The sequence below is a fragment of the Dipteris shenzhenensis genome, chromosome 31, assembly GCF_047967505.1.
Source record: "Dipteris shenzhenensis isolate YYH24624 ecotype China chromosome 31, Dip_SZ_1.0, whole genome shotgun sequence".
NCBI classification, from domain to species: domain Eukaryota; kingdom Viridiplantae; phylum Streptophyta; class Polypodiopsida; order Gleicheniales; family Dipteridaceae; genus Dipteris; species Dipteris shenzhenensis.
The window spans coordinates 20,291,290-20,318,849 of record NC_141626.1 but is presented as its reverse complement, the minus strand read 5'-3'; the positions used below and the strand labels follow the sequence as shown (position 1 = coordinate 20,318,849).

At 43.6% G+C, this 27,560-nt stretch overlaps 1 protein-coding gene across 2 annotated transcripts; it reads left to right on the top strand.

Annotated features, from left to right (window-relative positions):
- Positions 1 to 1,217: 1,217 nt before the first annotated feature.
- Positions 1,218 to 27,560, top strand: QUA3 (S-adenosyl-L-methionine-dependent methyltransferases superfamily protein). 2 transcript variants are annotated; one of them, XM_087369740.1, is made up of 8 exons: positions 1,218 to 1,980; positions 18,871 to 19,074; positions 19,305 to 19,515; positions 24,670 to 24,931; positions 25,034 to 25,420; positions 25,733 to 25,828; positions 26,563 to 26,798; positions 27,093 to 27,560. In XM_087369740.1, the coding sequence occupies exons 1-7, from the start codon at positions 1,570 to 1,572 to the stop codon at positions 26,780 to 26,782; spliced, it is 1,791 nt and encodes a 596-aa protein (XP_087225866.1). In that variant the 5' UTR covers positions 1,218 to 1,569; the 3' UTR covers positions 26,783 to 26,798; positions 27,093 to 27,560. The 2 variants fall into 2 exon arrangements, with proteins under 2 accessions (XP_087225866.1, XP_087225868.1); XM_087369742.1 differs by having other exon boundaries at positions 26,563 to 26,808; positions 27,100 to 27,560.

Genomic DNA, 27,560 nt, shown 5'->3' with positions numbered 1-27,560 from the left:
GAAATGCTCCTTCATTCTCATCATAAATATGCTGTAATTAAAAAAATGGCCAAAGCATACAGAGAGACGGCATCAAGAACCTGAGGAAAGAAACAGAGTAGTGGAAGCTTAGGTAGTTTGGGTGCTCACCTAGGTGGGCAGTTCTCGACGTACGATTCATGCGTGCTCTGTCTTTATATGGAACCGTAGCTGGTCTGTAAGTAAATTTTCAGAAATCAAAGCTTCTCCTTCTCCATGTGAAAGATTGGCATTACATTTTATGGCTGAGGGACATTGTTTTGCCAACTTAGTTGGTACGTCACCCTGGTTACCCTCTGGGATGGACAATCACTCAACCCCAACAAATGGATTGGGTGCATACATTCAATTCTACCTACCTTTGATGATGTTTGGCAAGCGAGATATCTCTTCTTTTATGTCTCACATTTTGGAGTTGTTCTAGAGGTCTCACTATCGCCACAAAGCCCTTAGGCTTCAATCAATTGATCACCTTTGCTCGCATGGGGGACTGAATATTCTTAATATTCACATACATATTCTTGCCCCCCACAAGGGGAAAATGATGCTGCAATTTATGGAGAATGACCAAACATGGATTTTTATGATGTAGCATTTGATTTCACAATTGTCTCCTATAGCTTTTGGTCATTGACATCCTACACATTAGGACTTTCTTTTGGGTCACATTGATGGCAAAGTAAAGGGTTACCCTTATGTTTCTCGGATGCTTTCTGAATGGAAACACATTCTCTGCCATCTCAAATGGAAAGGTAGCTAAGGCGTGAGGCTCGTTTTTTGAGTGCTTGTTTCGGCAAGCTTTTTTGTTTTTTGGCTTTCATCCTCAGAGGAAGGGATATGATTTGTTCTTTTACAAGATTCGCTACTGGGCACTTTGGACCCTATGGAAGGACCAAAATCATCGGGTCTTTGGTGATTCCCCCCCCTCTTCTTGTTATACATCACTACTTTTCGAGCTTCTCTCAGGCGATTATTTCACGATTGTCATGATGGGTGTTCCCACATCATTTCACGATTGTCATGATGGGTGGGAAGAAGGCTATTCTACCTTCTTGTCATATAATGGGATTTTGTAAAATGTTTGTACTTGAGTGTACCTTTAAGTGGGAAAGTTTTATGTAATATAATGACAAATAGCTTTGACAAAAGAAGAAAGTGTCTCTCTGTGATTAGAATATGTGTGTACTAAGATTGTTTAAGAGAAAGAAGAAAGCTTGCTAAGTAAGCAACTCATCTTTGCACTTCTCGAGCTCTGGCTATGGCGACGGATCTGCATTCTGCATTTTCTTCCTTCTCCCTCTCATCTCCCTCAGATCTTTCCTTCTCCGATCATTCAGCTCCCATTGTATTTTCAGCATTGCTTCCTGCTTCTCTCTTCATGAAATCGTCTTCTCATATCACCTTGCGCATTTAAAGATCACCTCCTGGAACATCTCGTTGCACCCCAGGCCGCCTGGCGTTTCAGCGACTCTGAATCATGTTTGGTTGTACTCCATACCAGCTCCTTGGTCAAACTCGCTCTTAGCTTCTGCTGCTGCTCCGCCACCATAAATGGCAACTCCTCTTTCTTTGAAGAAGCACCCAAAGCAATGGAAACTCCTGGATTTAGTTTCAGGAATAATGTTTTTAGCTCTCTTCGTCTTTCTGGTGCTTGTGTACACACCTTTGGGAGACTCCTTGGCAGCTTCAGGAAGGCAAACTCTTGCGCTTACCTTAAGTGATCCGCAAAGCAGGGAGATGCTTTTGAGATCGGTCGAGCTTGGCCAGCCGTTGGAACCTTGTCCCCAGGATTTCGTTGATCACATGCCCTGCGAGGACCCGAAACGGATGCGCCATCTAAGCAGGGAGAGAAATTTCTACAGGGAAAGGCATTGCCCTCTTCCTTCCGAGAAGCTTCTCTGTTTAATCCCTCCTCCCCAAGATTACAAGTTACCTGTCCTATGGCCCGAAAGCCTTCATAAGGTACAGTTGATACTTGCTGTCGTTGATTAGGATACGACGTAACTTGCACTTACTTGTACAAGCAGTTAATGCTTTGTGAAGCGACGATCCTTTCTTTTGAAAAATTGAATCATTAACGTGTTTTGCACCGTAAGTGCAAAGAAAGCTTACCTTTATGAGAGGTGCATTGTGATAAAAACTCTACTGAAAGATTGCACTACTGCATTAGTACGGGCGACACTTAGAGTAAGCATGCTGTTGGAGCAGTACGAGGGTACAATATATAACACACTCTCTTCTACTCCGCCTAGCATATTAAATGATCGTCAATTTCATGAAAAGAGCAATTGGAAAATGCTACAAAGGTTTACTTTTTCTTTAATAACAAGTCTGGTATTATGCCTAGACGCCACTAGCAATGATAGAGGATAAGTTGAAGAAGCTTTTAGCCCTGTTGATAATAGGTTTGCTAATTTAGTCGCCTCAGTATCGGAATGTAAAGAGTGAGTTTATGCTATGATAGGCTATATGATATCAAAAGTACAGTTCTAGGTTCTATTGTATTTTAAACGTTGGCAGTTTGTAGACCCCGCTGGGATGTTTTAAATCCTAGTTGCTGCAAAGAAATGGTGTAATTCTTGGCTACGCAGCCTAAAATCCCGAGTGCACGGAGACGAGAGGGGCATCCAGCAGAGGGAGCTCAAAAGGTGTCGAGGAAGAATTTATTACTTCTATCTTTGTTATACATGACCGGGCTGATGTGAATGAATATTTCACTGAATTTGGCGTGGGACTAAGTTGCACGAAACATTTGGAAATGTCCATTATTGGAAACGTTTCGGAATAGTTTTGAAAAACCTATGAAATGGCAAAAATAAATTTGGCATTTCAATATGTATTTTACATTTAGCAAATTTATATTTCTAAATTGCAATCGTTGATAGCGCACTGATCTATCATGATTCTATAGCAAAATCTAAAACCATTATTGAAATTCATGTCTTCAAGCTGGTCAACTTGGAAAACCTTTTTTCAAACGAAAGGCAAATTTTAAGCTTTCAGGTTCTCAAAAAGTATAAAAGGACTAAGAGGCTTATGCTACCTCTTCGCTAGTATAATAAGGCAATGGAGAACTGGCTATTTTTTAAGTGTTTCAGCAAAGATCACATAGCCGCAAATTTGCCCCTATCAATTACAAGGGAATAAAATCCTTTTGACTAGGATAATGAAGCAAGTTCATAGTGTATGAGTGTTCCCGATTCCTCAATGTTCTAGGTATACAGAAGTAGAAGTCTTGCATGTGAATATCATGGCTTGGCCACATGACAGTCTACATTTGACCCATGACCTGGTAAGGATGTATGGGATTAAGGGGTAAGGGTTATTGTAACGGGCAAGGGAGCTAACTTACTCCCGTTTTCTATCTGTGAATGCGGAAGCATGTGCTGAACTGAGAGAAGACACATAAACATGTGCTTGCGTCTGTGGGGGTGTGAGAATGAGTGTGGGGTTGGGTTAGAACCGCCCCCCCCTCCATAGAGAGTAGTTACTGTTTATTCACTGGTCGTCAATCGGCAGAATTTAAGTTTTTGACCAATGGCTGAGAAAGGATAGATGGAGGAGGATTCATTCCTATGCCTCTTCCCCTTCTCTCCCTATCTGCTGTTCAGGACCTGCTGGGCCTCCCTGGAAATGCTGGAGGCTGCGGGTTGCTAAGGCTGCACTGGAGCTGCAAAGGCTGATGCCGAAATGAGCGGAAAGACCCCCCTTGTAATTTTTTTCTATCGTAAGTCGTGCCTTGCACTATCAGCTAGATTATTTAAGCATTTTTTGCATAAGAATGCTCATTTGGGAAAGACCAAAATGAAACTGGATGGTCTTCACAAGCAGCTGTAGTTTTTGTCCATGTTGTGGCTTGCTAATATTGAGATGAATTCTCTCATAACTGGTGTATTGTCCTATCAGCTAGGCTGTCTAAGCATTTTTTACTTAGAAATGTTTGTTTGGGAGAGAGGCTTCACAAGCAGTTGTAGCTTGATTGAAGAAACTGTGGACCACTTTTTGATTAGCCTTATCATTTAGTGCTAGCCTTTGTCAATGCTGAGTCTGCCCTTCACCTCTGGAAGGTTGAGAGAGAGTCAGTACAAAGACCTTTGTATAAATGGATGCTAAAGGTACGTGGATATGTATGTGTGAGAGCATATGTTAAAACTATGGTCTACACCTACTCTTGGTCACTGATGATGTCGGGGGATGTCATAGACACTAGTCCTTGCTATGTGTGATCGAGTATGGGTTTCAACCTTGTGAGTGATTGTCATGAGATTGAAACTGCACTTTGTGTTGTTTTTAGAGGATGAGTAACAAGTTTGGGCATGTCCCTGGATTCATCTAGAAATATGTTCCCGCCGTATGAGCGGACGTGCAAAGTTCATCTTGTGAAGTTTTCATCGATGTTGCAACTTGTTGGTATTGCAATAAATTATTTCTATCATAAGTGGTGCGTTGCCCTATCAGCCAGGTTGTCTAAGCATTTTTTGCTTAAATATGCTCGTTTGGGAGGGACTAAAATGAAATTGTATAGTCTTCACAAGCACTTGTATCTTTGATTGAAGAGAGTGTGGAGTACCTTTTGGTTACCTTCTCCTTTAGTGCTAGCCCTTGTCCCTGGGTTGGGTCTGCCCTTCACCTCCGGAGTGTTGGCAGCAACTAAGTACAAGGACCTTTGTATAAATGGATGCTCAAGTATGTGTGAGTGTATAGATATGAATGTGTATTATGAGAAGGAAACTGCATTATGTGTTATGTTTCAGAGGATGAGTTTGGGCATGGTTATGGACTCATCTAGCTATATGCCGTGGGAAGTAGGTGCCCATGACATCCCCTTCTATTGGAACTAGGGAAGATGCAAAGTCTCCTTGTATGCTTAAGGAGTTTTGAGGATGATGCGAAAAGAAGTTCTCGTTGACCCACGATGCGCCCCAATGCTTGAATTGACCTTCTGTTGGGAAAGGTTCAGGCAATTTGATAATGAGAATAACGCTGAATTCACAGCTAGGTTCTGGAACCTCTCTTTAGAGTTACCTGAGAAGAGCGAAGATGATAGAAGGAAGAAGTATTTAGCAGCCCGAACCTTGAAAGTGAGGTATGAGGTTGAAATGTTCAACCCAATCACCTTGAAAGATCTCACTAAATTGGCTGAGATTGCTGAGAGGAAATTGAATCCTCATAAACCCTTCAACAAAGGAAAGGAGAAAGCTATTGTACAAAATGTTAACAGCCAATCATGTCCTGGATGGATACCATTTCCTTCCATGACTGACAATGAGAAGAAAAAGCTAATTAAGGAGGGTAAATGTTTCGGATGTAAGTAACATAAGCTAGGGCATGCATGACATAAATGCCCTACTCTATTAGCCAAAATTGCCAAAACCAATTCCGTAAAAGGGAAAGGCAAAGCATCCAAGCAGGAGGGTGAGGCTTCTACCTCCTCATTCCAAGACTCTACGGTGAACCTAGAACCAAGAGTAAATGCTATCCATTCAGTCAACACTGGTGTATGGATGTGTGAACTGAATAGAGAGTAGGCATATTCACTATAGAGTATGGACAAAGAATAAATATTTTTCTCCTTGCGTAGAGCGTCTGATAGGATGAATAGGGCTGAAATAGAAGAGTTGGAAAAAGAGATTGAAGGTCTATAGTTTCTATAGACTAAGTAGCTATCCATCGCAAAATCATTCTTAGTCAAGGTCTACCAGTTTGGGGTGAGAGAATCGTTTTAATACTAACCAGTTTGTTGAGTACATGTTTCAGCTTATCGAGCAGGTTACTATAAAGAGATTTCAGCAGCTTGGTATTCAAAAGAGAATTCTGAGTATGAAGAGATATTGAAGAGGCACTGCAGTGGTACTTTTGCAATTAAACATTTGGGGTGAGAGAATCGTTTTAATACTAACCAGTTTGTTGAGTACATGTTTCAGCTTATCGAGCAGGTTACTATAAAGAGATTTCAGCAGCTTGGTATTCAAAAGAGAATTCTGAGTATGAAGAGATATTGAAGAGGCACTGCAGTGGTACTTTTGCATTTTGAATATTCAGCATCAAGAGGAATTAGAACTTGAAGATGAGATTTAAGTTCTGATTTAGAAGAGATCGTGTACTACCGATAGAAGACTATTTGCAGATTATGAAGAGGAGATGCAAATGCAGAAGTAAAAGAGAAGCGTACGCAAGAGAAAGAGACAAGAGAGGATTTAGAAGAGGACTTCTGCCCATTCAAGCAGGAGGGAGTGTCATGACAAGAGAAATCACTAATCCGTGATTAGTAGACATTAAAACATTATTATATATTATACGCCAACGGTGTAACATGTATATGTATTTATGATGGACATCGACCGATTTGTTATGGTGGTGGATCATCTCAGTAGATAGGACTAGTCGAGTTGGTGCCACTCTGCGTCAGACGGCATCGAATTTGGACATGTGATACTTATTCTATTAATAAAAATGTGCACATACGTGTCTAGGTCCTAGGGGCAATAGGAAGGGAAGGGTGCATTAAAGTGCATTGAATGGTAGATGCATGGGTCATAGGCTAAGGGTAGGTGTAAATGAGAAGATGAAACTTGAGTGATCTCAAGGGACATTAATGAAAGGGTGTTACCCTTTCATTGTGAATCTCATGTAGCATTCTCTCTACCACATTGCATTCATCCGCCATCTCTCTCCCACCTTGCATGTAGGTCGAAAATAGAAACAAGTACTCTCACAAGGGCGCTCTTCTCCATTGGAGGGCCAATTGCCATTCAAATTCTGCATGCATTGCACACATTTGCATTCTCGAAAAGTCTGGTTCTTCACAGCATACAACTTCTGGCAGTTACGTGCACCTTTTTTGAACTACTGAAGCAAAGTTTACTTTAACTAACCACTTCTACCTCATTGATGATCTTGGGCTGCTCCTCTCGTATCACTATCAGTGCCAGGCCCTCATAAGGCTTGAGCCAAGACACATAAAACAGTGGATGCATGCTCCATGTTGTGGGTAACTGCAAGTTCATGGATACATTGTTAATGATCTGAATCGAAAAGGGTTTGATACGTGAGCTTTGGGCACTTCTTCCCAATCTTGGTGACGTGATCAGCTTTATCCAGCTTCTTGGAGGTCTTGGTGAGAAGGGTCTTGAACTTCTTTCAACTTCTTTCCAAAGCTGCTTCGTAGGGAGTCCTACCCACATTTGTTGAATGCAACATTAGAAGGAACTGCTCCCATCAAGATTGTGTATTTGCAACATAGTGTTTCAATACATCGAAGTCCCATTGGATTGGGGACCAATTAAGCTTTGTATTGAAGTTGTCAAATAGAGCCCTTCAAAACTGCTAGACACAATGCCTTGGGAATGCCACACATAGGATACCACCACTGGAGAAACAACCCGGTAGTGTCCTGTACGTCAATCATGCTCTTACATGGAATTAACATCACAAATTTGCTAAACCTGTAAGAAATCCTAGATTTACTATATTTAGAAATGTGCTAAGGAACAGAAAGGAGACTGAAATAGCGGAGAACAAGGAATATTTGTATTGCTTGAGTGTTTGTAGTATCTGTAGTGTCATCCATACAATTGGGCCTCTCTTATATAGAGAGCGAAGAGTTACACATGAAAAGGTGTGTACTCCAAAGTGTATGTGCATGAAGAGGTGTGTACCCCTTGTGAAGGGTGTGACCCTTGATGAGAGGGTACATTACAATAGGACTGTCTCTTCAATAGAATGTCTCTTGTGAAGGGTTGTGCCTCATAGGAAGTGTCCGGTCGAAAGGGCATACCCTTCCACAAGTGTCCATTCATCAAACCATCCATAAGTCTAGATATAGAGAAAGGAATACGTCACAGATCGTGACATCCCCTCCCACTCAAAATAAGACCTTGGTGGAGATAATGAACTGATGTAGAAAATATCACGGTTAAATTCTGAAAATACTGCTGTAAAATGTCAGGGTACTGCTATAAGTCTTCATCAGATTGCCAAGTAGCGTCGGAGTCTTCCAGATCTCGCCAAAGAACAAGGAATTCTGTGATAAGTCGATGTCGAGTCTCTCGCTGTCAATGGTCGAGAATACACTCAGGAATAAGGATAACATAATCATCTTCGATTTCTGGGACATAATCACCTGCAGGAGGAACTGCTTCATCGCCTGGAATGTACGTCTTTAGCCAAGAAATATGAAATGTCGGATGGCTTTTACCCCATGATGGTGGTAATTCCAATTTGTAACTTAAAGGTGAATTTTTCTTGACGATCCGGAAAGGTCCATAGTATCTTGGTCGCAACTTAGGAAACATAGACTTAACCGTCTTATAACGACGTGGGGCTACAAATAATAGCACCATGTCACCAGTGTCAAATTCCAGGTGACGTCTATGTTTGTTGGTAGACCGTTGATACCGCTCTTGCGTGTTTCGCATATGATCCCTGACTTGGAGTAGAATGTCTTGCATTTCTTGAACCAGTTGATCAGCTAGGGCCACTCGATGTTGAAGTACAAAATTCGTTGGTACGATCGGAGTGTGTCCATAAGCTGCTTGGAATGGAGTCATGCTGATGGCACTATGGAAAGAGCTATTATAAGGAAACTCAAGGAGTGGTAGATACTCTTTCCAAGCTGCTAGGCGTGACTGAATATAATGTCAAAGCATTTCTTCCAGAACTTGGCCGACTCTTTCAGTCTGGCCATCTGAATGTGGGTGGTAGGTTGAACTGAACAGTAGAGTTGTACCCAAAGATTCGAATAGTGAAATCCAAAAGTGACTGGTAAACTTAGGATCTCTGTTGGATATGATATTCTTGGGCAATCCATGGTGTCGGAATATGTGTTGTATGAAGAGTTTGGCGATGTTTGGAGCCTGTGTACTTTCAGTTGGAAGTGGAAGAGGATGAAGAAGTCCTGCTGGAAGTCGTTGGCTTGCTTTCATTTGTTGACAAGATAAGCAAGATGTAACCATTTTGATGATATCGCTTTTCATCTGAGGCTAGTAGTATGTTGCATTGAGTAACCTATAAGTCTTGTTGATGCCTGGATGGGCAGCATAAGGAACTACATGATGCTCTTTTAACAAAAGACGTCGAACATCCTTGTCATGTGGTACACAGACGCGATCTTGATAATACAGAAGGTCGTCCGTACAAGAATAGGATGAGAAAATCTTCTGTTTGAAGTCGAAGGTTGATCTTTTGAAAGAACTTGTACTGTTGTGCCGAAGTCTTTATCATTGAAATACTTCCCTTTGAATGAATTCGGAACATCCATGGATAATGTAGAGATTACCATAGCTGATGCTAGAGTTAACCTGCTAAGAGCATCTGCAACTACATTGCGTAGTCCTGGAATGTACTCAATGGTCATGTGAAAGTTGGCCAGAAACTCAACCCAACGTGCTTGTCGAGCGTTCACGACTAGTTGAGTAAAGATATACTTTAGAGAGTGATGGTCTGTCTTGACCACCGAGTCGGCTCCCATGAGATAATGTTTCCAAGAGCGATAAGCATGTACAACGGCAAGAAACTCCTTATCATAAACCGGGTATCGGGTTTGGATATCGGAATGTTTATGGCTGTCAAAAGCAATAACTTTGCCTTCTTGCATCAAGATTGCTCCTGTAGTGATGTCGGAAGCGTCGGTCATGACCTCAAATGGAAGGTTTGGGTCAGCAATAGCCATAACTGGTGTGGTAGTGAGTGCTTGCTTGAGTTGTTGGAAACTATACTCTGTTTCGGGAAGCCATTGAAAAACTGCTGTGCTTTTCAATAATTCGGACATAGGAGCTGCGATTTCGGAAAACTGATAGACCTTTGTATGGTAGAAGTTTGCCAATCCGAGAAAAGAGCATATCATGAACAGTGTTAGGAGTAGGCCAGTTTCGGATTACCTCGACCTTCTTGGGATCCACAAAGATGCCTTGAGCTGAAATAACATGTCCCAAATATTCGAGTTGGGTCTTGAAGAACAACCTTTTCTCAATGTTGATGTAGAGAGAATTTGCGCGGAGAACTTCAAAAACTTGGTGAAGATGTCATGTAGGGATCTGCTGAAAACAAGGATGTCATCAAGGTAAACGATGACGAACTTATCGAGGAAAGGCCTGAAGATGTCGTTCATTAGTGTCATGAATGTGGCCGGGGCATTATTTAACCCAAAAGGCATGACCAAACATTCATAGTGTCCATACTTTGTTCGAAAAGCTGTCTTGTACTCATCGCCTTCTCGTATGCGAATTTGATGATAACTTGAACGAAGATCAATCTTTGAGAATTGTGTTGCGTGTAGAAGTTGATCGAAGAGGTCATTGATGCGAGGCAATGGACACTTGTTTTTGATAGTGAGCTTGTTGAGGGCTCGGTAGGCGATGCAGAGGCGCATTGACTTATTCTTTTTTTCCACAAGTAGTACAGAAGATCCGAAAGGGCTGCGACTGGGCTGAATGTGACCTTTGTCGAGTAGTTCGGTCACGTGTCTTTGGATTTCTTCATTTTGAGTGTAAGAAACCCGATAAGGAGGTTTCGACGGGGACTATTGCTGGGAATAAGTTCGATTGGGTGATCCACCGGTCGTCGAGGTGGTAACTGCTTTGGCAATTCCTGTGGAAAAATATCCAGGTAGGGATGGAAAAAAGGTTGGTTGACATATTCAAGAGGATCCTTTGTTGGTGTCTTCTCTACTGCCGTAACCAACAGAAGTGAAGTCTTTACTTGACGTTTATGAACCCACTTCTTTACTTGTAGGGCAGAGGCAACTGGGGTTGAAGGAGAGTCCCTAGAACCAGTTAGCTCAATAAGTTTCCCTGGTGGACAAACTGGATAGTATGGCTGCGAAAACTGATTGATGGATCATAGTCGTAGAGTCATTGTTGTCCAAGTATGACATTGTACCGAGAAAGAGGCATGATGTCGAAGTTCAACTTGTCCGTATAATGTTGGATGCGAAAAGACAAGTTTTTGATCCTGGTGTTGCACAAGAAGGTAGTTCCATTTGCGAGTTCAATCTGATAGTCCATGAGACTAGGACTGGTGGTCAATCGAAGTTTGTCAACCATAGAACTAGCTAGGAAGTTATGAGAGCAGCCACTGGTCGATGAGGATAGTGACCGTTGTTCCACGAATCGATCCTTGAACACAAAGTACTTGAGTGGCAAGGGAAGGTTCGGGGTTGCTGGTAAGGCTCATGTGGATGGTATTTGCCATTCGAACAGCTTTGCCTTTCTTGTCTTGTGTTGGGGTAGCATCTTCTGTTTGGGAAGTGCTAGGTTCCATATTGGAATTTTGCTTTGGTCGCTTGGGACAATCGAACCATCTATGGTTGCCTGTACAGATGGTACAAAGTCCTTTTGTGCTGGAGTTGTTCTTCTTGTCAGTGGCGGCACCTTTATGTTGGGGATGACGGTGATGACTTTGTGAAGAAGAAGAGGCGCGATTCTTGGAGGAGTGCTTCTGTTGGAATTCAGCATACGATTTTGGAGACTTGTGGGGATCTTGAGATTGTCACTGATCTTGATTACCCGAGTTTTTTCTAAACCTGGGGTTATCTTGAGGGCGAGCACGTTTGGCCATAGTAGAGTTCCGTGTTCTATTAGCACTCTGCTTCCCTGAGCAATAGCGCCAGCTGTGGTGGTGATGTTTACTTTAAGGACATCAATGTGTAATGAGGGATTTAGGCCTGAGATGAAAGCATGAAGGCGATCATCCTCAGTTAAACCATCAATTTCTAGCACCAATGTGGTGAACTGAGAGATGTAGGAAGACAGGGAGCTTGCTTGCTCCAACTATCGGAGTTTTGAACGTGCTTGGAAGTCTGCATTGGTAAGTATGAACTGCTTACGGAGAACGTGTTCAAAACGTTCCCAAGTTAACACACTTTTGTCATCCTTTAAGCGTCGTTGCCACCATAGGAAAGCTGTATCCTTGAGGAGGGAGGTTGCCAAGGCAATCTTTTTGCCTTCAGTGAGGTCAACAGTATCAAAGTACATGCGCAGTTTTGCGAGCCATTGGTCAACTGTTCGGCGATTTCGTTGACCAGTGTAGGCTTCCGGAAGTTTAATGTCAAGTCTTTTAGTTTTGGAAGCTTGGAGTAAACGGTAGAGGGTACGAAGTTCAGTGTTTTCTACCTCTGGTGGTTATGAGTCCACATAGTCGTTTGGTTGCGTTACGTCATCCTTTGTATGTGTGGTACTGCAAGAATCTTGGAGTTGTTAGACTTTTTGGACCAAGTCGGAGATGCTATCTTGAAGCTGGGAAATTTGGAGTTGAAGTAGTGCTTCGCCTTGTAAGTTGACTTCAGGGGTCTTTTTTGGACTTGAGTCGCTTATCTCCGGAGAGGTTGCACGCGAGCGTTGCGACATATCGGAGATCCCTGTGAGCAAAGCACGAACCTAGGCTCTAGTTTGTACCATTCCTGGAAGAAGATTCGGGCTGCTCCCTGAGGTTGCTCATGTTGGAGGGGGCAGGGGAAGCAGGATGGAACTAGCTGTGGAAATCTGGTAAAGGAGGTCCTGTCTGGTGATGCCGAAATGGGCGTTACTGCTCGTGAGAGTACAGGGGTAGGTTGCAGAGTCCAGAGATCTGAGAAATGATAAGGAGCTGCTGTCGGAAGTGGAGGATATCCAGGGGAAGGAGTGCCTTCAGAGTGTAAATACTGTCTTGGGGAAGGTACAACCTGTATAGGAGGATATCTGGGAGCTGAAGGAGGTGGAGAGTACCGTGGAGATGCTGAAGCTGAGGGGTAAAAGTCTCTCCAAAGATGGACAGCAAACTCGTGAGGAATATCGGGTTCTGGGTATCGACATGTCTCGTGGAACACAACCTGGACTGTGCTGAGGAAGTAATGTAACTAAGGTGCTTCACGCAGAAGGTATAGGATGTGGTCCAAGTCACTGGAAGGGCACGTGACACAGAAGACCCACGATGCAAAAGCTTCGAAATGGGCTGGTTGTGCAATCTGAACACGATATTGTGTGATAGATGATGCCTGAGGTGTCCTTGAAGGGACGGGTGAATTACTAGGGGTTTCCATGCTTTAAGGAGAAGGCTTTCATTTGCTGTAATTTGATAATGAGAGTCAAATAACAATATGAAAGAGAATCCTTAGAAATAGAATAGAAAGAATCCACCTGGCTTAGATTAGATCTGCCAATTAGTTGCATAGCAAGGCTTGAAAATCTCTTGTCTGGAGGTCCATCGATTAAGAGGCGCCTGGCGAGACTTTCAAGACTGATTGAGGCATGGCAGAGGCGTGGTGCAGAAAAGGGCAGATTGCGCGCTTTTCCTGCGTTGAATTCAGAGGCAAAGTATGTGTGGGGTGCGAGGAGCAGATCTGGGCCTGGCGGGCTGCTGTTCACAGGCTAAGGTGGCGAGATGAGCCAGCAGGATCCAGGCTGGTCTGAATCGCGATAGAGGGGCAGCGAGGCTGCTGATCACAAGCAGGAGAGGCTTAGAAGAAATTCGCTGGCAGAGGCTTGAAACAAATCGTTGCATCTGGCGCTGTTCTTGCTTCCTGTTTGATTGGCGGGCAGCAAAGGCTGTTGATCGCAAGTAATCATGGCGGATTTCTGGCACCTTGGTGCTGTTTGCAGAAATCGAGGCAGCAAGTTGACGATAGAGGCTGCAAGGGGATCTGCTCGATCACCAGGTCTTGCAGACAGGTATGCAATAGAGCCGGCTCGTGCAGGCCATCGAGAACGATGCAAGATTGAGGCCTGACGAAGGGCACGTCTTGCTGCAGGGATATGGCGCAAAATGTACGGCTGTTTTGGAGCAACAGAACGTGAAATCGCGATTGGATTTCACTTCTTTTTTTTTTGTTTCTTGTTGGTTGGTGGTTGCCAAAAATTTAAACGTGGGTTTGGAGGACCCTTGGGTAGTCTAGGGTTAGGCCTAAGGTATGGGGCTGGTTTTCCTTTTTAGCCCTTTTACGTACCCTTTTGTAGGGTGCTTGGTGCCAAAAGGTGTGCCCATTCGAAGGGGTGTGACCCTTGGAATAGGTGTACCTTTTCATGAAGGGGTGTGACCCTGTTTTAAAAAGGGGTGTCCCCACACGAAAAGGTGTTTCTTTTTTTCCACGATGCGGTGTGTCCCTTGGGTGAGGAGTCAAAACTCTTCATCAAAAGGTGTGTCCGATGGTGGAAAAGGTGTGTCCCTTGGTTTTGGGACAGCCCAAGCACATGAAAAGACACGATTTTTGTCGTGTCCATTCACATCAACTCGTGATGTGGGGGAGATGGAGAGGCCATTGATGACTTTAGGTGGGGTTGGCGCTCAATATTTTTACGCTCATTCTCTCCATCTTTTCATGCACAATGTGCACGGAATCCTTCTAGCAGAAAGAGATGTATCAGATAGGCGCTAGAAGGTGGGGGGCATTTCCTACAGGCAGGAGCGAAATTTGCTCTGATACCATTGTAAGAAATCCTAGATTTACTATATTTAGAAATGTGCTAAGGAACAGAAAGGAGACTGAAATAGCAGAGAACAAGGAATATTTGTATTGCTTGAGTGTCTGTAGTATGTGTAGTGTCATCCATATAATTGGGCCTCTCTTATATAGAGAGCGAAGAGCTACACATGAAAAGGTGTGTACTCCAAAGTGTATGTGCATGAAGAGGTGTGTACCCCTTGTGAAGGGTGTGACCCTTGATGAGAGGGTACATTACAATAGGAGTGTCTCTTCAATAGAATGTCTCTTGTGAAGGGTTGTGCCTCATAGGAAGTGTCCCGTCGAAAGGGCATACCCTTCCACAAGTGTCCATTCATCAAACCATCCATAAGTCTAGATATAGAGAAAGGAATACGTCACAGATCGTGACAAAACCTATCCATAATGGTCACGCACGTGGTGTTCCTGAAACAAATGGAGGGTGGAAAGTCCGTGATGAAGTTTATGCTGGTTTACTCAAAGGGCTGGTTAGGTTACTTAAGGGGCTGTAGAAGACTAGGAAACTTTCCACGAGGAACTTGACATTGTGGCATAATTGACACTTGGGTGACATAGTTGTAGACATCACTGTGAAGATGAGGCAAAAAAAACTCCTCACTAACTTCTGGAGAGTGCCAAGTATACTTGTGTGGCCGCCAATTTTGAAATCATAGACATTGTGCAACAAGGGCTGGCCGGAAATGGGACATGACACAAAGCCGCTCTTTGTGGAATAACCACCCATCATGTATTGCATAATCGCGGGGCTGAATGCCCAACATCAATCTGTCCTTCTTGTTGAGGGCATCAGCCATCACATTCTGTGTTTTGGGCTCGATCATGCTTCTGAACTGTAGGAATGTGTGGCTCCATCGGGAATTGTTGGTCAGACCATTGATCTACAGGCATCATCTAAAGCCATGGCAATGCCTGTTTGTATGTGAATTCGTGGCACGTGCCCAAAGAGAAAATGCTTTGATGTCTTAGGCTCACAGGTCTGGGAGCCTGAAGGTAGGGACCTTGCTGAAGGATGGCTTTGATTCAGAAGCTCTTGGGAATCGACTTCCACGATTGGAGGACAATGCCCTTCCGAGAAGGAGGGTGACTTAGGTTCAGTCAGGTCCGTTCAGAGTTCTGGTCTACTGAAAATTGAGTTTGGTTGACTTTGCTGTGTGGTATAACAACAGAGATGTCGACCGCTACAGCCTCTTCAGCCCTTGCTCTCCCTTCCTCCTCCCCCAGTTTTCTCTCATTTACTATCCCTAACTTTGAAGAGTTTGGGAAATTGGACGGGACCAACTGCTCAATCTGGAAGGTGAAGATCCGGAGTTATTTAGTGGCTCGGAAGCTATGAAAACTGACAACAGGAGTGGAGGCTAAGCCGGAGGACATGGTGGACATGCAAGGGAAGATACTCATGGCAGTAGACAGAGAGGAGCTCGAAGCTTGAGAAGACAGAGATGCCCATGACCTTGCATTGATCATAGGGACTAGTGCGGACTCCGTTCTTGCTCATATCCAGATGGCCGAGACGTCAGTAGAGGTGTGGGTCACTCTGAAGGATCTGTATGAGACAGAAAACACCTCTCGGATTTTGCTTCTTCAAGATCAACTCTACAATCTTGATATGGAAGAGGGAGATTCAATACATAGCCACTTGACGAAGGTCAAGGTGGTGAGGGTTCAACTGGCAGCAGTTGGTGGTTAGAAGGTGGACTCATGCCATTTGGCCTTGTTAGGAGGTGCTATCAAAGATGGACCTGTGTCCTAGGATGGTGTGCGGAAGCGGAACGAGACCTAGTGGAGCAGGAGCCACTGGATGAAAAGCCAGGAAAAGATTTTACATCGAAAAGTTCCAAAGGACTACGACCAGGTAGTTATTGGAGCATCATCATCGACGTGTTGGCATTGGGCCTGGATGTGTCGGTGAGAGGGGGTGTTGGAATGGTCACCTCCCCATCTGTAAGCCCCCATATGAGGAGAGCATGGGGGAGGTAGACCTGGAGATATTGGGGCTGCCACATGGGCAGCACATGAGCTGCCATGTGGGCAGCTGTCAAGGCAAAGGGCAGGCCATGGACCTGCAAAAGAGGCAGCAGATGAGCAGGCTGGAGGCAGCTACATGGCGAACTGTCTGGCAGAATATATGGGCAGGCTCGGGGCCTGCATCAGGCCTGACAGAAGGATGGAACAGTCTCTGGCTATGGCGGCTGCTTGGCGCAATAAATGGGCAGGCATCAGGCCTGCAAATAGGCCTGCAATAGGGAGGAAGGGGCAAAGGAAGCAGCCCAAAAGGGCCTGCCAAAGGCCCTTTTATAGGGTTGGTTGGACCAACCAACCAAGTCAGTTTTTTGACAGACCATGTCGGCCAGTCTGGTTGGCCAGATTGAGCCAGGCTGGTCGGTTTTGTCAGCAGCCCTTGGGGGCTATAAAAGGAGGGCTTCCATGCCCTCATTCTATATCATCTGGAACGGCCAATCCACTAGCAGAAGGAGCAGCAGCAGGGCTACCTTTGGGCCTACATTTAGGAGGAGAAAGAAGTACCTTGTGCTGCAGACCTAGCTCACAGGAGGCTGCCCACCTAGGCTGGTTTTCAGACAACAAGGTGGAGAGGATCACTCTAGACAGAGTCTACATTTGCTCGAGGTGGAGCACGTGGGCTTAGAGATCTAGAAGTGCTTGACATCTAGCAGGAGAACGTTTTGATATTGTATCCTGTCCTACTTTGTGGACGGACGGAAATATCAAGAGTTGCTTTTATATTTGTTTCTGAGCATTGTCTATTTACTTGCTTGCACATCTATGCACATTAAGTTGAGAAGTCTATGATTCCACACCCCACACCACACTGTGTGAGCTCCTGAGCAATACTATCAGTCTTCTACTGTGCGTACCCTCTGTTGGGTAATTACTAACATGGGTTCCGTGGTGCAGTTTTTTGATGGGGGCCAACAGACTTGGCTTATGGATGTCCTTCACAACATTTGGCTAGATATTGTTTATATTTAGCTCATGATAGGGGAGCAAGGTATCAAGGACTTTGGGAAGAGCTCTTGAGTCTCGGAAGCATTTTTGCAAGGCATGGCCTGCATGTACTTTTTCATTCACATGGATCAAGGAATCTATTGTGGTTGTATAGTCCACTATACTGGTTGTTGGCAGATGCTTTGGAGTTAGCTTAGGCAGTGAGTTGGAACAGCAAGAAGCAGGCTGCAAGGAGCTGGTATCCCCTTGCCAGCACCCTCGTGGACAGTTGATTTTGTATCGATTTCAAAACATAAATAAACGAGGGAAGGATTGCTGCCGAGCACATCTACGTATGCAACCTGATGTTTCATTTTGGTTTTTTAGACATCCCCTCCTACCAAAGGCATATGCACAATGAGATTCCTTCCATTTACGTTCTGTCTTATTTATCATCCATATTCAAAATTGCAGCTCCTAGCTAGTATTATTGCTAATCATGATACCTAGCTAGTATTATTGCTAATCATATCATGAGATATTGCAAGCATGCAGGCGACTCAACTTTTTAAGTACTCTCTTTGTTGTGGAAATCCATTCCTTCACGTGAGCAACTATACCCACTAATGGTCAAGACTCATGCAACAAACAAAAGAAGTCTGTGTGTCATGTAAGCATGATGCTGTATCTGTGGAACATGCCATGTCAAATATATACATATACAATCAAATTGTCAATCCAAGTCAATGTTAATTCAAAGGACTCCTCAGACAACAAGAGGCATTCGTGAGGTTTGAATCTGCACACGTGCCTGAAATATGAGCAGGCATGCCAAAACTCTTTTGCCAGGTTATAATTAATAAAATATGCATGCATGTGCACTAGGCACCTTGGGGGTGTTAGTAATGCTATGAGAGGGTACATATATCTTAGTCTAACCTAACAGCTTGGGTTTATAAATGAGGATTAACGCCTCCTCCCCAAGGTCCCTTGGTTAGTGCATACATCTTGTAACTGTCCAACCATGCTGTCTGCACAATAGAAATAAAATTTTCTAGTGGGTGCCCTCCCCGTTGATTAATGCCTCCTCCCCAAGGTCCCTTGGTTAGTGCATACATCTTGTAACTGTCCAAGCATGCTGTCTGCACAATAGAAATAAATTTGTCTAGTGGGTGCCCTCCCCGTTGATTTGGCAATCCAGCATCAATATCTACATGATGAGTACAATCTCTGAGATTTCTACAAGTATTCATTTCGAACAGATTCCTTAGTATTACGCAGTCATATACACATAAGGCTTTTGCACGTACTGTAGAAGATTTTGGGTCAGATTTTTTGATTAAAGAATGTTTTGGCAGGTCAAGGGATGTGAGTCATGAGTTATAGGTTTTGCTTTTAGCGTTTAGCAGCGTAAAATGGATTTATTTAGAACTTTAGAAGTAAGTGCTTATGTAGTTGGTGGTGGAGCATTGCAGGTGTGGTATAATAATATGCCACATAGTAAAATTGCGGAGCGGAAGGGCCATCAAGGGTGGATGAAAGAACAAGGAAGCTATTTTATATTTCCAGGTGGTGGCACCATGTTTACTGAGGGGGCACAGCAATATATTGAAAAGCTTGAGAAATACATACCTCTCAGCGATGGCAGTGTGAGGACAGCATTGGATATAGGCAGTGGAGTATGCATACTGGCCATCTTTCTTATGTGTAGCACAAAATGAAGTTATGATACAGAAAAGTCCAGATTTAAATGCTTCTTCCATCTTTATATGAAGTTATGATACAGAAAAGTCAAGATTTAAATGCTGCTTCCATCTTTATATGTGGTTTGGGAAAAACTGGATTACTGTTTCAAATTTCTCTTGCTGTTTTCTACTATTGATGTTCCTTAGCATTGATGCTGTTGCAGGTGGCAAGCTTTGGAGGTTACATGCTAGAGAAAAGTGTCTTGACACTGTCATTTGCTCCTCGTGATTCTCACAAGGCGCAGATACAATTTGCTTTGGAAAGGGGAATCCCAGCATTTGTGGCCATGCTTGGGACCCATCGACTTCCTTTTCCTGCTTTTGCATATGACCTGGCACACTGCTCACGTTGTTTGATTTCCTTTACAGCTTACAGTTAATTTCTTCTCCTCTTTGTTGAATGATAACATCAGTTTAAGACTCTGAGTCTTTTGGTTTTGATTTAAACTCTCTAATGAGTGCTATCCCATCCCGGTAGACTGCCCATTTACCATCCTTCCTGGCAGCCCGAACCTTTGCTAATTCCTTTGCCTTATCCTTCAGTTGAGCCTCGGTGAGTTCCTCGGCTATCCATATCTTCGTCCCTTTCAGCTTGTGAGATTGTCGCAGAACTTTTATATGTATGTCTCGTGAGTTGAATGTAATGATAGCATGGCCATTATGTTGACCGATTTGAACTGCTCGAGCTTCACCGTCATCATCTGGGTTGTTAGGATTGTCATCGGCATGTGCTGTCCAGTCAATAGTAGGCATGGCTGTTTGGACATGTGCTAAGGTATCACTAAAAGATCCATCTTCTTTATACCATCCATCTGGAAGCCCCCCAATTCTGATTTTCAAAGCATTATCCTTTCTAGCTGCATGTTCTTTAATCTCTTCTTGAATATCAGCTTTGTTGACCTTTGCATCAAAATCCACAGTCACTTCTTGCTTGGCTGTCTGCATTTCAGTATGAACTAGATTCTTGGCTGTAGAGACTAGTTGGGGGGTAGGGGGGGAAGCATTGCATGACTTTATAACCTCGTCAATGACTTCCTTCTTACCAAGTCCTTCCAAGACTTGAATTCTAGCTATGGCATCCGTTAGCTGCATCCTCAGCTCTCACTTGATCTTGTACATGATATCCAAGAATTGGTCGGTCAAAAAGACCACCTCGTTCATAGATATGTGCATACTGGAAAGGCGTCCTGGCTGCCACTGTGGAATATCTGGCTTTGTTACTGGAGGCTGCTGGAGTGGAAGGGGTTTTTGAAGAGGAGGAAGGTAGGCTGGGCCATGCTTTGCTGGCCATATCTCCTGTTACCCCCTGGCTGAGCTAACCCCCTAGTTGGGCTGGGGGTTCAGCCCAGCTAGGGGTTCCTAATTCAAGAGCTTGCTACAACCAGCTAGGGGAGCAGGGAGTAGAAGCGGAACGGGAGCAAGAGGTACGGGCGTACGGGTACGGGTATGGACAGGAGCGAGAGCAAGAGCAAGTACGGACGGGAGCAGGTACGGATGGGAGCGGGACGGGAGAGGGAGAAGGTACGGACGAGAGAGAGAGAGAGAGAGAGAGAGAGAGAGAGAGAGAGAGAGAGAGAGAGAGAGAGAGAGAGAGAGAGGTGGAGAGGCTGAGCGGTGAGCAGGGGCTTTAGGCAGAGAGGCTGAGCGACGGAGGTGGAGAGAGAGAGAGAGAGAGAGAGAGAGAGAGAGAGGGAGAGGCGGAGAGGCTGAGGGGGGGCTGAGGTGGAGAGGTTGAGCGGAGGGGAGGCGAAGCGGGGAGGCTGAGCGGAGGGGAGGTTGAGCGCGGAGAGAGAAGAGAGAGAGAGAGAGAGAGAGAGAGAGAGAGAGAGTACATGAATATATGTGGGCTAGGAATTTCTGGGTCAGTAGCTCTTTGAGGCGTATCTTCGTTAGCAAGATTTGACACACCTGTTAACCAATATTTATTCATTCACTTTTGGCAGTGTACCAACCCTGTCTTTTGTTGCTCCATTTCCTTGCGAATGAGGAATTGTTATTACTGATTTTCAGGCATCCCTAGTGTCTTTGGACTTCTTGTCTTACCAACTCTCGCATCACCTCATTTTGTTCCTACCTTGACTCTGTCGCCCCTCGACTATTATATAGTACCCTCACCGGCCCACATAGGGTACTATACAATAGTCCTCCGTCCAACATGTGTCCAGATTACCATTGAAGCCCTCTCTTGCGAGCACATGGGTGGACAGCATCAGCCATCAGTTGTATCAGCAATTTTGGTTATTCTCTCCAGTTTTCTATTGTGTACTTGCGTTTTTGTTGTTATCTTCCATTGCGTTATTTTCGTTCATTACGCGCTAAGACTATATGTATGTTAATCTTTGATTTGATATGTAAGTTGAGCGCTGAGTTTTTGTATGTTAATCAAATCATCAAGCTTGGAGGTAATTGCGAAGGGTGATCACTCACACACTGGTGTATAGCTCTTAGTGTGTGTGTGTGAGAGAGAGAGAGAGAGAGAGAGAGAGAGAGAGAGAGAAAGAAAGAAAGTATATAAATGTCCATTGGAGACCAAAAGGTCTATGGGACAGCAAGAAACCCTCTAGTACATCTGCTTAAGGGAGGGCACATGGCAGCTCCCAAGGAGTGCAAAAAGCTCCCAAGGAGAGAGAGAGAGAGAGAAGAAGAAGAAGAAGAAGAATATATTATCGTCCTCTGAAGACCAAAAATCGGCCTATGGGACCTGAGCAATACAAAATCCTCGTACACAAAGACTCCTCCCTTGGAGGGGAGGGTATTAAGAGAAACTACCTTTATGTCTTAGGTGAGTTCCTGTGCTTGAAAAGCTTATAGACAAACGTTCCTAAAGCTGGGGGTGACCCGCTATGTAGCATATCAGCTAGTCTGTTATGTCCCTCGAGAAGAGAGCTAAATGCTTTCCGGATGTGAGTATAGTAAGGGCATATCATTACCATGTGTTCTTCAGTTTCTGCCATTCCCTTGTCACATAATTGGCATATTCTGCTCTCTTTTGGCATATCTTTCCATCCTCCTATTTCATCTGCAGCTGGTGTGATCGGGTGCGAAGTGAGGCCAAAGCTCTTCGCTTATGTATTGCCATAGGTGTGCAAATGTACTTCTGCGTGGCTGTTTCTCTTCTTGTATAAGTAGCCCAATATTCGGGGTTGATAAATGTACGGTAGTACTCAAACTTATCTCTGTTTTCAGAGAGAGAGAGAGAGAGAGAGAGGTTATTAAAGTCTTTGGAAGACGGATGGGTCTATGAGACTGTGAAAAAACTTGATACAAATCCAACTAGAGGGGTGGAGCTACTAACCGAGCATCCACACCCATACGGAAACAGAAAAGTGTATCATACATAGTCACATCAAACAACAATAGTAAACATCTATAGCAAAACCATCCTCCACTACCGTCATAAGACAAAATGAAGTGTGCTATAGGACAATGTGGCCCCTCCCCTCGTCAATAGTGAGGAAGTGATAGCATGAAATCAGATTGGAGTGCTGGCGACCCCCAATGGGTGCCGTTCTACGCTCTCTTGGTAACGGATGTTGGTGTCTAATCCTTGAATGAATTGCTTCATCTTGGCGCTCTCAGACACACCCAACTACTGCACCAGCGTGATGACCTTGTTACTGTATATCAACACAGGCAAACCATTCTGGGAGAGAAGAGAAAACTCATCCTTCAGGTTAAGCATATATTGGGATGGGAGAAAACATGCTTTGAGGTCAGTCACAAATGTTGCCCAAACGAAATTCGTCTTAAACGTTGTTGGGTTAGTATGCTTACTAGCCCAATGTTGCCACCAGGTAATTGCCTCACCTGTAAGATGAGGGGCTGCGAGGTGAACTTTGTCTTGCTTATCTTGAATCCGTGCTAAGGGAAAATGAGCTACAAACTGATGAATAACTTGCAAAATTGCTGAATGGTCACACTTACCATCATACTAACAAAATCTGGAGTGGATTACTATTATTGTTTGATGTGCTTATGTATGGTACAGTTTTTTGTTCTACATGGGTGTGGATGCTCGGTTAGGAGCTCCACCCCTCTATTTGGATTTGTATCAGGTTTTTCACAGTCTCATAGACCCATCGGTCGTCTGAAGACCTAAATAAACTTTCTTTATTTCTTTCTTGACCTCTCAAGATGCAGACTCAAACACACTTCTGGCAAGACTAACTGAAGAGATGCTTCGAAGGACAAGAAAACACTGATAGAAAGCTTTCAAGTCTCGCTCACAAGCCTTTTGACCGAGTGCTTTATCATATGCACAGTTAAATTACCAAGCTGGACTGCATAAAATAACATAAGCTTTCAAAATCATGCAATGCGATCTGCTTTAACCAGAACCTACGAATTCCAAGAGATATGCGACACAAAATATGAGAATAAAGACACGTTTTATTAAGGCTACTCAAGACTTAAGACTTAGAACCTGGACAGAGGGCAGCACATCTCTACTGAGCTTGTTGCTGCCTTACAAAATAACCTTAGGACCACGGCCCAACTAAGGACTCCTACAGCATGCTGTGCTAGCAACGAACCTGATGACAACTCCCTACTCTCATAAGCACAGACAAAGAGAGGAGACCGTAGGCTCGCGACCTGGTAAAAGAAAGTGCAAAGTGTCCCTCTCCAGAGAAATAGGAGCCTCAAGAGTTTCTACCATCACACTGCTCAAAACCCACGTGTTGATGCTGCCACATGGCTTTCATTTATACGCCAACTGCTCCAGAGAACCAATCACCAACAAGTATTTGCATGGGCCACTCATGTTGAACTATCCATTGAAGAACTTCATATACCATCCAATGAACCTTAGGAGGTTTGAGTCCTCCCCATGAGGTTCATACTCTAACAAGGAGCAGTAGACAGCCTCTTTTTTATGCTTGGCTTTCTCTGTCTGCAGCTCTTATGGCAACCAAATGATCTAATGTTGAGTGTTTGCTACACAACCTTGCTTTGGATTGGTGCCTTGAGTCCATGTTCCTCCGCCAATTTGCTGATTTTTTTGCTTAAGGATAGTGCCATATAGCTTTGCTATTAGGCTGCTCACCATGATTGTCCGATAATTCTTTACCATGTCGCTATCTCGCAGATATTTTAAGGTTTGATTTAAGTTTTACTTGAATTCTCAAATAATGTTTGTTGATTGTACTGCTCAAAAGCAATGTTGTTGGTGTCTTTGATCAACTATTTCCTTGAGCTCCCACATTGCAGTGATAAGCTTCACAAATCTGTTACTGGCCATTTCGAGAATCTCTTTCTTGGTGCAAACTTCAAATAAATCTACTTTTGCAGTCATTAGGGACTTGGATGTGTGCTGCCATTACTACCTTCATGAACTATAGAAGCGGTGCTCTTTTTTAGTTTAGATGCAGTTGTCTTACCTCTTTGGTTGCTTTCTCGAAGGTTTAGTGTCATCTTATATCAAGAGGTTGTTCTAAGCTCAATCAGCATGTTTATAATTCATCTGGATATATTGGAAATAACAAGCAAGCTTAATATGTAACAGTTACTTGGTTGTGGTTGTTTGGGCAGATGGTTCCTATTTTATAGAAATAGATCGGCTGCTACGGCAGGGGGGATATTTTGTAGTATCAGGTCCTCCTATACAATGGCCTAAGCAAGACATGGAATGGCAAGACCTACAGGAACTCACCAGTAGCATGTGCTATGAACTTGTATCTGTTGAGGGCAACACTGCCATTTGGAAAAAGCCTCTCAATTCCTCGTGTCTGACAGACAGGAGCAAGATGATGGTGAAGCTTTGCAACAAGAAAGATGACCCTAATGCGTCTTGGTACGTAAGTTCAGCTCTTGCTCAGGAATAGTGCCATTGATCAGGGTTTACACCAATCGGACTCTGCCGAACAGCATTGGAATTATTGCAGTTTCTTTGCAGGTATGTGCCATTGAAGGAATGCATGAGCCTCCCACCAGCATCATCGCACAAGGGTGGCAGTGCAGATCTTTTACTTCCAAAATGGCCGAAGAGACTAAGGCACCCTTCAAGAAGACTATCTGAGATTCTCAGTGGAGATGGCGCAGTTTTGTTTGAGGCTGATTTGCACCGCTGGGAGCGCCGAGTGAGACACTACAAGGATGAATTGGGCTTGATGATTGGCACTGCACGTGTCCGGAATGTGCTGGACATGAATGCCATGTTTGGTGGTTTTGCAGCTGCCTTAATCAGCGATCCTGTTTGGGTGATGAATGTTGTTCCAGCTTTTGAGCCAAATACATTGCCTGTTATCTATGACCGAGGGCTCATAGGAGTTACTCATGACTGGTTTGTACTTTCTTTTTAATTTTTGAAATAGCCTTATGGCTTGAAGAGAGAAATCGAAGAAAGTTACAGTGGGATCACTTGTGATTTTTAGCTAGTTCTAGTTTAGCATTACTGTCTATTTTGTGGCAAAAGTTGTGTCTCAAGGTCAAGTGTTACGATTACTTCTGTGCTATACACAGGAGCAGGGGTCTGAGCTTTTTCCACATGGGAAAGATATGCAGAATGCAGGATATGGGAATGGACTGGCATGGGTTCTGTGTACTATGAGATTTTGCCAATCATTGTTGCTGATTGTATTTTTCTCTTCTGTAGGTGTGAAGCTTTCTCAACTTATCCTCGGACATATGACCTCATTCATGTTGTGGACATTGAATCTTTGATTTCAGACAAATCAAAACAAAAAGAAAGGTGCGATCTTTTCTGGATGTGCTTGTGAAAGCACATCCATTTGTGTGCAACAATGCAAAGTTATTAGATAGACCCAATTTGCCAGACTCGTACCTTCGTGAGTTTCAGATGTAATGTTACGATGTTGAAATCATTTTCTACGTATCCATGGCTGTTATTACTCAAAATTAATGGTTGCAGTCAGTTGCATAGTTGAGGCATTTCGTCCCAGCAAATTATATGTATGTTACTCTCAATTTGAAGTGCGTGGTATATTGTGCCAGCCATTGTGTATTGATGTAGCTAGGGGTTTGGTTGGATAGTGTGTTTGAATGCAGCAATGGACACATGTCTTAGTATACAATATCTTTGCTAAACTTAGATGCGGCCTGAGCCTGTCTTTCTTGAGTTGCAACTTCCTGTGATGATCATTTTATCAGGCAATGTGCAAAGATGCAGCCTCCCATACGACCTGTTGTATTGCATTTTATGATGTGGGATGATTGTGTAAAACACTAAACTGCACCCTCTTGAAAGCTTAATGATTTGACTGCAAAAACTATATTTACCTTTCTGCTTCTCACACGTTGTGTACTCATCCATGAAACAATTGCAGAGTTTGATGTGTCACCACTTGCTTTTTCAAAAAACTGTTGTGTTCTTTTAGTCAACAGAAAGGGGACCATGATCACTCTTCAAAATGTTTTCTTTTTCTTCCATGTGCTCTCAAAATGTATCTACATTTTATTTTTCAGATGCAGTATGGTGGACGTAATCCTTGAGATGGACAGAATTTTAAGGCCTGGAGGGATAGTGGTGATTCGTGATACCCCTGAGACTCTAGAAATGATTTCTAAAATTGCCGGTGCTGTGCGGTGGACGAGCCACATTTTCAGTACAGAAGTAGAGTCTTCTGGGAAGCAAAAGTTGTTATTGGCCAATAAGAAGTTGTGGACTCTGTCGTCCTCTTTGTGAATGCATTCTGGTAAAGGTATTGATATGTTACCCCTTTTCATTGTCTGAGTTAGTTTATGCTCTGCTGAACCTTGTACTGGCATGGAGGGGTTTTTGTTCTGCATTGTCATGCTATTTCAGAGAAGCCATATCTGTAGTTCTACCACTGGCTCATGGAAGTTTTCTGCTTTATTCTTTTGGTTACTTTTCCCAACATGAATGGTCTTGTTTGTTTTCATGTATTTTAAGATGTTATATGTATTTTGGATGGGCCATGATTGCTGCAGCATATTTTTGAGCTTAATCTTCATGTATTTTGGTGCCTGAATAGCCACAAGAAAGGCAAATAAAGGAATGCTTATACTGGACCTGAATATGCGGCCACCACTCCTAAGTACTTGTTGGCAGAACCTTCAGGGAAATAGCCTACTGGTAATGGAGAACATGCTTATGCAGATAGGTCATGGTTTCCCGCAATCCTTGACGGTATTGATTAAAAGGTCCACCCAACACAAGGTGGGAAATTCGGATACCATCTTGTGATCAATCAACTGAGTATGCGGATGGTTAGCTGCCTGCTAGCAATTCAACCTATAGAAAAGGCCGCCTCAAAAGGTAAATGTCTGTTTTTGTGAGGCTGCCACCAAAAAGATGTGACAACCATAATGCCTTATATGTGGTAGCTTGACACTCAAGGTTTCCCAAGCCATCTTTGATGGAGCAAGATTTGAGGATGTTAAGTACTTTGGTTCCTCTAGTGTAAAGCATGAACCTATTCTAAGTTACAATTTGAATTTAA